The 11,443-nt window shown below is 39.8% G+C and overlaps 1 protein-coding gene across 4 annotated transcripts in view; it reads left to right on the forward strand.

Moving 5' to 3' along the window:
* Positions 1 to 288: 288 nt before the first annotated feature.
* Positions 289 to 11,443, forward strand: part of MCF2L (MCF.2 cell line derived transforming sequence like) — a 145,711-nt gene continuing 134,556 nt past the window's right edge. For all 4 annotated transcript variants that reach the window (XM_005419967.2, XM_031056171.1, XM_031056172.1 and 1 more), the window contains exon 1: positions 289 to 466. In XM_005419967.2, coding sequence (XP_005420024.1) covers positions 289 to 466 — 178 coding nt within the window. The remainder of the gene's footprint in view (positions 467 to 11,443) is intronic.

Consider the following 11,443-nt stretch of genomic DNA (forward strand, 5'->3'; position numbering starts at 1 on the left):
TTTGTATACTGGGTTTTTTTCTATAATAGCTTCCTGACCTTTGATATAAGCATTTTGAGAAACTGCAGGGAACTCTAACTTTTTACATTGAGTACTATACTATACCATGGATGACTACTGTAAACTGCCTATTTTTTCTTCAAATCAAAGCTATGATAATTTGTATGCAATTGTTATCCTTAGCATTTGAGCCCCTTCTTTCAAGTAGCTAGGTTTTTTTCCTTGTGTTTTGCAGATAACGATTTTCTGTTTGTTGTTGTATTTCAGGAATCAGCTCACAGAGTTTTCATGTCTGACTACTGGTATCGGACCCTGCTCCTGTGCAAAGAAACTGGAAGCTGCAACTGTTTTGCAACAGCCAACCAGCCTAATGAAGAGAAAGAAGAAGATACCAGCCATCAGGTTGTGGTGTCAGATACCATGCAGCTTGTGCAAGATAAGCAAGAGGTGACAGAAATCATGGCAGGTGAGAAAAATATGGCATATTTTGAAACTGGCTGGCTGGCTGCCAGACTGTTAAGAAGAGGACGGATGGCTTCAAGAATTTTAGCATTTGTATCTCATCTCTAACAATGAGAGTAGGACAGGGAGCCCAGGAAAAGGAATATCTGAGTATTCACTGGAGGGGGCTGATGTCACCACAAAAACAAACATTTAATAGCAGCCAGTGAAAACCTGCACTTGGGAGGACCGATGCTTCTTGTAAGGAATTAAAATCATTCCATGAATTAATTGTTTAGCAAAAAATAGCCATCCCAGAGAAACCTGACCTACCTTCCATAGGAAGGACTGGGTATTTGCACACCTTCCTATAGTTTTAAAATCATAGTTTTGAGACACTGCTGAGAAGCAAATGAAAAATATCTCTGCACCATATCACATTACTTTGTTGCTGTGGACCATAAGCAGAAAACTGTAGTGAGTGCTAGTTATGGTTGCTGGGATTAAGCATACTTTTTTTTTTACTGTACCATCTGATCTTATATTTACCCATGCGGGAGGTTGTCACATAGTTCATGTATGAATAGAAGCTGTTCTGTGGTGCTAGTGCACATGGACAGTAATTTCATAATTTGATTAGCAGTTGCACCTGATGGCATTTTGGTCTTTTTTAACACATCTTCATTTCATTTTGAAAAATGTTTTTATAACGCCTCCAAGGTAATTAATTTTAATTACGTAATTTAATACCTAAATATATTTATGCAAACCTCTCTAAGCTGGAAAGATGTTCCAAAACTGGAAAGGTGAATTCACTAAAATATAGTTTTGCATTTAATACACGATTATAAAACAGGATATGACTCCTTTGTCCTAGCTGGAATGAACTAATGATGTTGCTACTGCAGAATGATTCATAGTCTGCTCTGACTTAACAGGAAGCAGTGATTAGAGTAATCATTTTGCTTTTGTACCAGTGACATCTCAGCCAGAAGGAGGTTTCTTTTGAAGGCAACAAGGCAAGATGCTAAAAACCCTGCAGTAATTCCAGAGGATGATGTCAGGGTTGATCAGATATGATTTCTGTGGAAATAAGGTGTGTGTATCTAGACTACAAGAAAAAACTGAAGGGAAATCACACATATTCTGACTTTCTAGTGGAGATCTGTGCTAGTTATAGAAGAAGGTATCTGCTTGTTTCAATTTGTGTCATCTGGAGGGTTTTAACAAATGGGAAATTGCTGCTTCCCCTCCCCAGAAATTCAGGGGAGAGCTGTGTTGTGTTCAAAGTTGCATGTTTAGTCTCTGCTGAAGTGTCAGTGAATCAGTGCTTGCCTGGTTTATTGACAAGGGAAGCTCAGTAAACTGCAGAGATTGAAATGAAAGCAGTGAAGGCAGACCAGGAGCTGAGTTTGGAGGTGTACTTCATAGGCCTATTAGCCTGCACATACTTGACTATGCTAATTTCATCTTTTAGCTGTGGCTGCTGCCCTTCTATCGCTGCAGTGTATGTAAAAGGGACATAAGGTTTAGTGAAAGAAGTTCTGAACTAAGTTTCCTGGCCTGAGAAGTAGCAGATTTTTCATTGGGGATTCATCCATGTCTGGCCTTACAGCTGAATTGCAAGCCATTATATGAAACTGGAAAGCACATCTTTATCCCTGGAAAAAGTGGGATGTAGTTTTCAAAAAAAGGTATGTTTGTTTTCTTTTGACTTGAAGACAGCAGTGTGTAGAGTGGGAAAGGAGCTTTCCCAGAAATAGGCAGAGACTACATGAGAAACTTAGTGGTAGATAATTTTCTGCTAAAGTTCATAAACTGTAGTAAATGAAGTATGAAAGGTTTTCTGTGCCATGTTTAATACTGTTGTGGCTAGTATTGAGGATTGACTGAATCATTGTTTGTGGATATTTTATTGGGGTTTGATTTTTAACAAATCATTGCTCATAATTAATGCAATTTTTATGTTAAGATTTTCTGACTTTATCAAGGGACTACTAAAAAGAGTCTGGTCTGAAAAGAGCTAACATGGTGAACATTTAAAATGAGAAGATGTTTTACTCTAGTTTAATACTTATTCAAATATTTATTTCAAGAAAACAAGGAGGTATTTTTTCTGTTGGTGAAGGGAGCTGTAGTGCCTTGTTCTGTGAAACTAATCCTTAGAGTCTTCTCATGGGAAAGAGAGATGCTGCCATGGAAGATAACGTTGGAGTCTTCTCTCTTGTTATTTTTGACTTCTGAAAGCAAATGTGAGGGGTGTTAGTCTCCCATGCAGACTAATAATACTGTATGATGGAGAGCATCTTTCTGCTTTTATTTAAACCATATGTTGCTGTTGCTGAAGTTTTAATTCCCTCCCCAGGAACTCATCTGCTGTGCTGTTGATACTTTATTAACAGCAATATTTTTACTGCAGTGTCTTCCTAGAAGTTATAATTAATATCAGGTCTTCATTGTGTCTGTAAGTGCACAAACAGAAAGAAGATACTGCATCTTGAAAGCTTTAATAAAGAGTTGAGCTTAAAAGTGATACATGAACTAGCATGCAAAATTCAGCTTGGGGCAGAGCACAAGTGAGATGGGAACATCACAGCATCAAACCAACTTGTGTGTGCTCTTGCCTCAAATCAAATGGTGTGTGTAATTCAGCCTTCCCTCTCCTGTCTTCAGCACAGCCTGAAAAATTGAAAGATCTTGGCAATTAATGGAGGCATGGAAGGCAATAATGAGTCTTTACTAATAATCATTTTAAAAAAATAGAATTCAGTATTTCTGTATTTTCTCAGTGCCTGTTATGTTGTTCTACCTGTGTGGTATTGGAATATGATCCCAATATTACCAGATGGAACGTGCCTGGACTCGTCTGGCTCTTGCTGCTTGACCAGAGGCGGCAACTGAGTTGGTTTCACCTCAGAGACACCTTTGGCTAGCTGTATGCTGCAGCTGGCATTTGGAACAAGTCCAGGCAAGAAGGAACTCAGTTTTACCTCTGGTGGAAAGGCTTTAGGCGAGGGTGAAAGAAAAAGGAGACGGGTCCTGCTGGAGGGTTTTCATTCAGGGCTTTATTCCTAGGTCACAGATCTCTGAATCTTGCAACAGCTCCAACAGAACCAAGAACTGCATGGTCCCTGTGTCTTTTAAGCCCGGGGAGAGGGGGAAGGAATGGGTAGGTTTGCCACCAACCAGGTGGGAGGGGGGAAGTCTCAGGAGACAAGTGGCACCTGGATAGCCCAATGTCCCCAGGGCTGAGGGGCATCTTTTGAACTTTGCCAATCAGACAGTGCCCTTGCTGGCCTACCGAGATTGACAGACAGCTCTCAGCAGGAGGCAAGGGGAAGGGAAGGGAGAAAGTATTGGCACACCTGGGAAAGGAACTGGGATAGCTGGAACAGGGTATTACATCACACTGCAACAGTGTGGAATGGGACTTGAGGAGTGATGTGCTTGGAGACCTATTTGCATACAGCAATTGTTATTTATTTTCTCTCTCCCTTCAAATGGTTGACACCTTTTCTTTATTTGTTTGGATTTCCTCCCCCCTGTTCAGTTCAGGTCTGTTTGGAATATAATCTTTTTATGCAGGTGTTTTTAGCCTCCTGCCATGATGCAGCAGAGGAAACTGTTTGTGGTCTCAAGATTTGGTAGTGTTACATCTTGGGAGCTGTAATTGCTGAAGTAGTAGGAAATAGCCACGAGGGTGCTACAGTCAAAGCTTTTACAAAAGTAAGGGACTATCATGACTCTGCCCAGGTTTTGAAAAATCCAAGAATGCAGGTAACAACTGACTGAAGTCTGAAATCTCTTTAATCCAAGTTTACCTAAGATGACATACTTAAGGAGCAGGAAAATATTTTTAAATTATTTCAAATTATAAAATGTGTGTCATTTTATCAATTTACCTGATTGTTGACATTTTTGCATCTGAAATTACAAAGCAGCTGAAAAGACAGCAAAGTGACTGTGATGTGCCAATTCCAACACTTGTAGCAGTGCTGCAAAGCACAAAATCAGCTGTTGCACTCATAGACACTTGAAATGCTCGTCTGTTACACTCATGCTCTTTGAAAGAAATGTGCGTGGTATCATCTCAAAATGTTAAATTGCATTGTTTTCCATACATAAGCACCCTTTTAGGTACTTCTCAGTGGCATTACTGAAGGTGACAGCTTTAACTGAATTATATACATCTGCAACATGACTGGAACAGGACGTTCAGGTTACATTATCAAGATTGCTGATGACTCATCACCTGCATCAGAAGAGGGGAAAAAACAACATTTCTCTTAAACACTTGTATGTCTGCTAACTTCAGTTATACTCAGAACCCCTAGTGTAACTTCAGCTACATTAATTAGCCCTTTGCTTCCACAAGTCAGAACTGTGTAAATACAAGATTTCAAAAATAATGTACAAGGGAAACATTGTGGGTATTCATTGTTACAATAACTATGCTGTTTCAAATTTAGTGACTATTCAGAAAAACAGTAGTTAATGCTGTTTGGGTCAAATCCCTTCTATTCCTTGATCGTGTACAAAGGCAGCCTTTAAAAATCTGAATCAAAAATGAAGAAACTGAAATCAGTCTCTTAGAAGATGCTTTTATTGGTAGCTAGAAGAGTGTCATTGCATTTTTGAGGAGAAGTCTTTCATTTATGCAATATATGGAGGAAGTTCCTTGATTCTTGGAGCTGTTTTATATTCTCCAAGAAGCTTTATCAGATTTGTTGTCTTAATAGAAGTTTCGTTTTAATTGGCAAAGTTGTGTACATTGCAGTATGCTTCCACTAACAACTGTATGAAAAAGTTTTCTTTGCAGGGGATAACTTATAAACTAGATTGGTACAGCTAGAAGGTACATGTGAAAAATGAGGCTATGAATGTCATACTGAGTATTTTCTATGAGGTTGTTTGCATACAGAAAAATATTAAGTGTCAACACCAAAATATGTGAGGTAATTGAAGATTTCCTCTTTGTTAGAATTCCAGAAGCATCTACAAGAAGATCACTTTGTTTCATGGGTGTGACACCAATGTACTTTCATTAACATTGGTACATCTTCTGTGGAATGCAGATGGCATTACAGACTTCTCAGCCTCAATCTGCTTCTCAGCTGTGCAGGTGCTAAATAGCCCATGACCTTTTTTACCTTTAAATACAAGCCAACTAGGGCAGGAGTCTCTAAGCCATAATACACAAGCCACTTAGTGATACACGGTCCAGCACGTAGCTGGGAGCTATTGTTGTCCCTGGTGGCATCTGTCACAATGCTTAGGGGGGAGGGAGAACCTGGGATTTGTTTTCTTTTTTTATGAACATAGATCTGGGCTCAACACAATTTTTTGGCAGAAAAGGCTATTTGTTTTGCTGTGCACTTTTCTTTATCTCCTTGGTATCAGTGGGTTGCCCTTTAAAGACTGGTTGTGTTTTGCTGTGGAGCTTATAAGAAAATCTGTGTAGAGCTTTCTATTTGGTACTAGTGTTTTGATTGATGTGAAGTGCATGCCCAAGTAAGATACAGAAAATATTATGTGTGCAGGGTTAGCATTTCCCATTGGTGGAGGCTATTTGCCTATAAATCTCTTTACAAGCCTGTTCCCTTGCTGGCTGCTGTAGGACTGGTGCTGGTCTCAGCATGTGTTTGTGAGCCAGTGTTTTTATGTGTTAGCTCAAGGAGCTGCTTTTTATTAAAATTGAGTTTCAGCTGAGGGAATTTGGCAAATTCTTATGAGCTTTACTCCTCAAAATGAGACACGTTTAAAACTAATTGGAATAATCTGTCTAACAACATTGTAAAGAAAGCCTTTGCGTGGTAAACCTCTTCTGTGTCATGTTGCTGCTCTGAGGAATAGAGCAATGAAATCCAGTCTGATTAAAATCAGTAGGAGTCTTGTCAGGATTTTCGTCTTAAGACTTCTAAGCTGTACAAGTTAACCACCCTCTTAAATGAAATTAATATTTAACATCTTACTCTAATTCCCTATTTCCTGGGAATTACAGCAGATATATAATATATAAAAATAACTTCTTGTTCAGTACAAGAAGTTTGAGCAGAAAAGCTTCATTAATGTAAAAAGGCATTGCCAGCTAAAAACAAGCTATGCAGAGGTAGTTTGGCAATGTCAGGAGTAAAATTCTGTGTGTGTGTGTATATGTGTGCATCTATCTGTCTGTCTCTGTCTTTGTAATTAAGTGCCACACTTGATGGATTTTGCTGCTTGCTGAAAAAAAACCATTTTCAGGAAATGGTCCTGCCTGAAATTGCTCTGAACTTTTATCGAAGGCATATTTAATTCTTTCTTCAAAATTCTTTGAACTCTGTTGAGAAATATTTCAGAAAGATGTCACAAGCACAAGTTATAGGTGTTCTTTGGTTTATAATCTATTTAAAATCTATAGGCATTTAATCAGAAGGGAAAGCAGTAACATTTAGTTTATTGAGAAAATTCCTAGCTTTTGTGATGCATCTGAATGTAGTGAATCTTTCTCTTTTTATTTAAATTATGCTTTGCTTTTCAGATATTCTTAGTGCAGAATGAAGCAATAGATGCTTGTGGAAGCTAAAGCAGGAAAGCTTTGTCAATTCTGTTTAGTCCCTGACATGAGTGAGTACCTTTGTGCTTTTGGTGCCTCAGGTGGCTCCAAAGAAATTGGAAAAGTGTCTAAGCAGCAGCATAATTGAAATTCAAGAGGGGTTACATGTCTAACCTGCTTAGGCATTCTGTAAATTCCACTTTCCTGCATCTGTAGGCAGTTGATATCTTTGTAAATCTGCTTGATTATAATAAATAAACAGAAAAAAAAACCCAAACTCTATCATAGAAACTGAATTATTCTGTAAGGACAGGCTGCTTGCTGGTTTTGACACTTGCTCCTTGGGTTGGGAAGATGGAGAAGTTGTGAATTTAAATGTTAGGTCTTGGATAGGTGCAGTAGGAACCATCTGACAAGGTCTCACATGCTGCCTTAATATCATATCAATGTCACCTACATATCTGTACGGAAAATGAGGGGTTACAGAGCCTCACTGGCTTCCAGCTGGACTGTTTGTGCTGGACTATTTGTCATGGAAATAAATTGCTTTGCCTCAGTTCTAGCCAATACCCAGATTAAATGTTGGTTCAGTTGTTGCCTCTGGCACTGAGGAATTACTCAGGGCTGTTTCATGCAAATGCACAGATTTTTTGGGGCTAATCAGTGGACTCTCAGCATTTAGGAAGTCAAAACCTCATTACATTGGAGAAGGGAACTTTGGTAACAGAAAGAGCTGAGAATAATGAAATCCAATATTGAAGTTTCTTTTCAACTCTAGTTTTGCTTTTTGCTATAGCTGGAAGCAAGTTGTTCAGTGAGAAGTTTTATTTTCTCAGCTCAGTTTATATCTGTTTAAGCCTATTTCTTGATCATAGGGGGCATTAGAAAAATTGTGGTTCTTTAAAATTATTTGTTGTACATAATTAGATTATTGTAGTCTTCAAATGTAATCTTAACTAATTATCGATCACACTAATGTTTTCCACTGACATTGCTAAACAACTCTTTATACAGAGAAGAGGGAAGTAAATTTGATGTTGTATCTGGAGTCTGTCAGTGAAAATTTCCTGCTGTCAAATTTGTGCAACCTGTTTTGCCAAGACTTACCTGGGGAAATGTACTTATTGTGTACTTATTATGTACTTTTAGTAAGTGTGTGGAGAAAGGAGGGGAAGGCCTTGTGGTATCCCTTCAACATGTGTCACTTCAATCTGAAAATCATCTTGGGGAAAAACAGCTACACTGAAAATGACAGATTCAGTGGAAAATTAACTGGGATTAACTGCTGCCAATGCACCACTAATGTGTTCTCCCCAAAACGTTCACCAAAGGTGAAGGTTTTGGGGAGAACACGTTAGTGGTGCATCTGCTAAGGTTTCTTTGAGGTAGGGAGCAAGTCCTTGAAAACCAGGCAGTCTTGCCAGCAGCTTCTGTTTTCAGTGAGGTGTGTGGATACATGCATGAGGCCAGGTATGTGCAAAGAACATACTGGGGACCCCTGTAATGATGTCAGGAATTGCCAAAAAAAAACCAATCGAAACAAGACTGGTGGGCCTAGAAGCAGTCAGCTTCCTAATGCTGCCTGAAATCCTTTTCACTAGCATTCTTAGTGTTGTGGACAATTTTTTTCTAGGTGCAATGCTAGCAGTTGCTTTTTTTCCACAGACAGGGCTTGCAGTCAGAGTAGGGGGAAAAATATGGAAAAAATGCCACATTATGTGTTTGCTTTTGTACTTTTTCCCCTTCCGAGTAGGGGGAAAAATAGGGAAAAAATGCCACGTTACATGTTTGCTTTTGTACTTTTTCCCCTTCCCTATTATTGCTTCTTTTGAGAAACACCACATTGTAGGACACAGACTGTATGTTCTGTAACCATACTGTGTATTGAAATTTGCTGTTGGTGTGCTGTACTGTGCCTCTGTGTGGTTTCAGTGCAGAGCAATGGTCTCATGTGGTGTATTGTGTACCTGGGCATCCCTCATTGCACAGAAAAGGGCCTGTGCCTGCCCTTTTTACTGTTGCAAAACATGTTTACATAGGAAGGCTATCGATGAGATTACAGGAGGTACCAAAATGACATCTGTGTGTGCAGCCAGGAGCAGTCCCAAATGGAGCAGTTGGGTTTTCCTGTTTTACCAACTGGTGGGGCTCCAGCAGTTGGACTGTTGGACTTTTGTTCACTGGACTGCAAAGGAAGAGGCTCCCCAGCAGCATGTGGGAGAACAGTGCCAATGTTTGGGGCACTTTGGTAGCATTCAGGTGTTTAAAGTCTGAGACAGGGTAATTCCTTCAGCAGTTTTTCTGATGAGGACTGAGCTGCCTCATCACAGGTTCTCTTACCTTTGCCCAGAGCTGTAGGCACACAGTTTGTGATAACTGGGAGTGGGGCTGTGGCTGAGCCTCATCCCCAATGGGTACAGCTGTGAAAAGCAGGTGAGCAGCATTGAAAGCAAGGAGATGTGGAGTGCCCAGGGCTCTGACCAACCACCAAAGGGAACAGAGGGCACACAGGTGCAATGCATCAGCATGAGGGGTATAAAAGGCTGGGCTAAAGAACAAGAAGGGCAGACTCTTGCAGCCTTCTGATGTGGTATGGTGTTACTGTTAGGGTTAAAGCCACCTGAAGTTGTCTGAAGTTGTTACTCTGTGTATTGTGGCCCTCACAACTGTGATGTGTGCTGCAACACAGAGCTGCTGTCATTCTTGAGAAGGCTGTCTGCAGTTTGGTGTGTGTGGTGCTCTTGAGCTGCTTTGTGTGCCCTGCACACACTTTGTTTGGTTTCTCAAATGGCAGGGCAGTCAGTTTCCTGCAGAAGGGGTACAATGGCATTGGGGTTCCTGACATAACATCTCAGCAAAACTGGGTGGAGCACTCACTTAGAAAAAGAGTCTCTCCAGTTTCCTCCTCAGCCTGGAAGTCTGTGTGGATGCTCAGTCTGGCTGCTGAGCTCTCCTTGGGTGAAGGCACTGTATTAAAGAATTGAAGAGTCACCAGACCAGAGGAGGTGGTAGCAAGGGGAAACTTGGTTTGCTGCTGACTGTGGCCCCAACTTGTAATAGGAAAATCTTGAGTTTCTCTCAGTTTCCAGCAGCACTTACACTTCTAATAAATAATCACTTGTTTTGTGGTGCATGGTGAATGCTTGGAGCAGAGATACTGTTCTCATCTGATTGCATTTTAAAAGAGGGAATTGTGTAAATGTCAGAATCTGGGCAAGGGCTGTGATTGTGAGCCCTGATTGGTGTGTGCCTTTCAGCAGGCAGGTGAAACACCAGTCCCTGCAGAAGGGCACCAACAAGGATGAAGCTGAGCTTGTCCCATTGCCATTTTCTTTGGATTGCTTAGGCAAGTGTGTCAGAAATATGGATTGTCCTGTGTTCCTCTCTCAAGGCTCCAGTTATGTTCTAGTTAGGGAATTTAGCCCCCAGTAGGTTCTATTATGAAAGGCAAATACTGGGTGTTATTTGGGCAAAGTTCTTTGGAATCCTTGTTCTGAGTATTTATTAGGTTCATATGTGTTGATCTTGTTCTTTGTGAAATTTTGAAGAACTTCTGCTTGGTCTGATCTGGTTAGTTTTTAGTCTTTGCTCTTTGGTTGGTATCAGTTTGGTGGGGTCTGCTTCATTTATTTACTTATTTATTTTGCAAATCTATGTAATTATTAAGCAAAGAGGGAAAACAGATTCAAAGAGCAAAAAGGTTCATAATAAAACTCTCCCTTGCATGAACTTGAAGAATATTAGAATACTTTTACTGGCAGAATTCTTCTCAACTGGTTCTGTTAAGCCCAGTGTTCCTAATATTCCTAACTGTAACATGTTATTTGTCATATATATGTCATTTTTTAATATGGTGTCTCCAAAGGCAGCCAGGAGTCACTGCTGTCCTTCTGTCCATCTTTGTTGTGTCTGTTTCCCTTCTGAAGAGGTGAAGAGAAAGAAAATGCATATTTAAAAGTTTTGTTCATTTCTGGTTTCACAGTTACTGCCAAAGGGATGCCAAAGTATCCAGAAATAGATACTGTAAGTATTTTACAGTCCTGTACCTGATCCTTTAATCTCTTTCACGAAATTGAATCTTGCCCTTCTGTGCCCAGTAGATGTTGCTGTTGATTCGGTAACACTGAAAGAGGACAAGTAGAAAAATGCTTTAGGAGCTCAGAAGAATTATAAATATTCCAGTATCTTACTCAGAGAAAAGAGGCCACTTAAAAAACAAATACAGTGCCTGTATTTTAATTTATATATATTGGTCTTCCAATCTATATCATAAATGAGAAGTAAGCATTGTGTGAGTTACTGATTCAATGTCCTGTGGAAGAGCTGCATTGAAAGTGGATTTTGTACCTTGCATCTCCATTATAGTTTTACTAAGTTTTTGTATTTTTATCCTCATCCTAAGAAGCATGAATCATACCAATCATGATGATATCTCTGTAGCATGGTGCAATTTTGCACAACTATGCT

The sequence above is a fragment of the Geospiza fortis genome, unplaced genomic scaffold (genome assembly GCF_000277835.1).
Source record: "Geospiza fortis unplaced genomic scaffold, GeoFor_1.0 scaffold192, whole genome shotgun sequence".
NCBI classification, from domain to species: Eukaryota; Metazoa; Chordata; class Aves; order Passeriformes; family Thraupidae; genus Geospiza; species Geospiza fortis.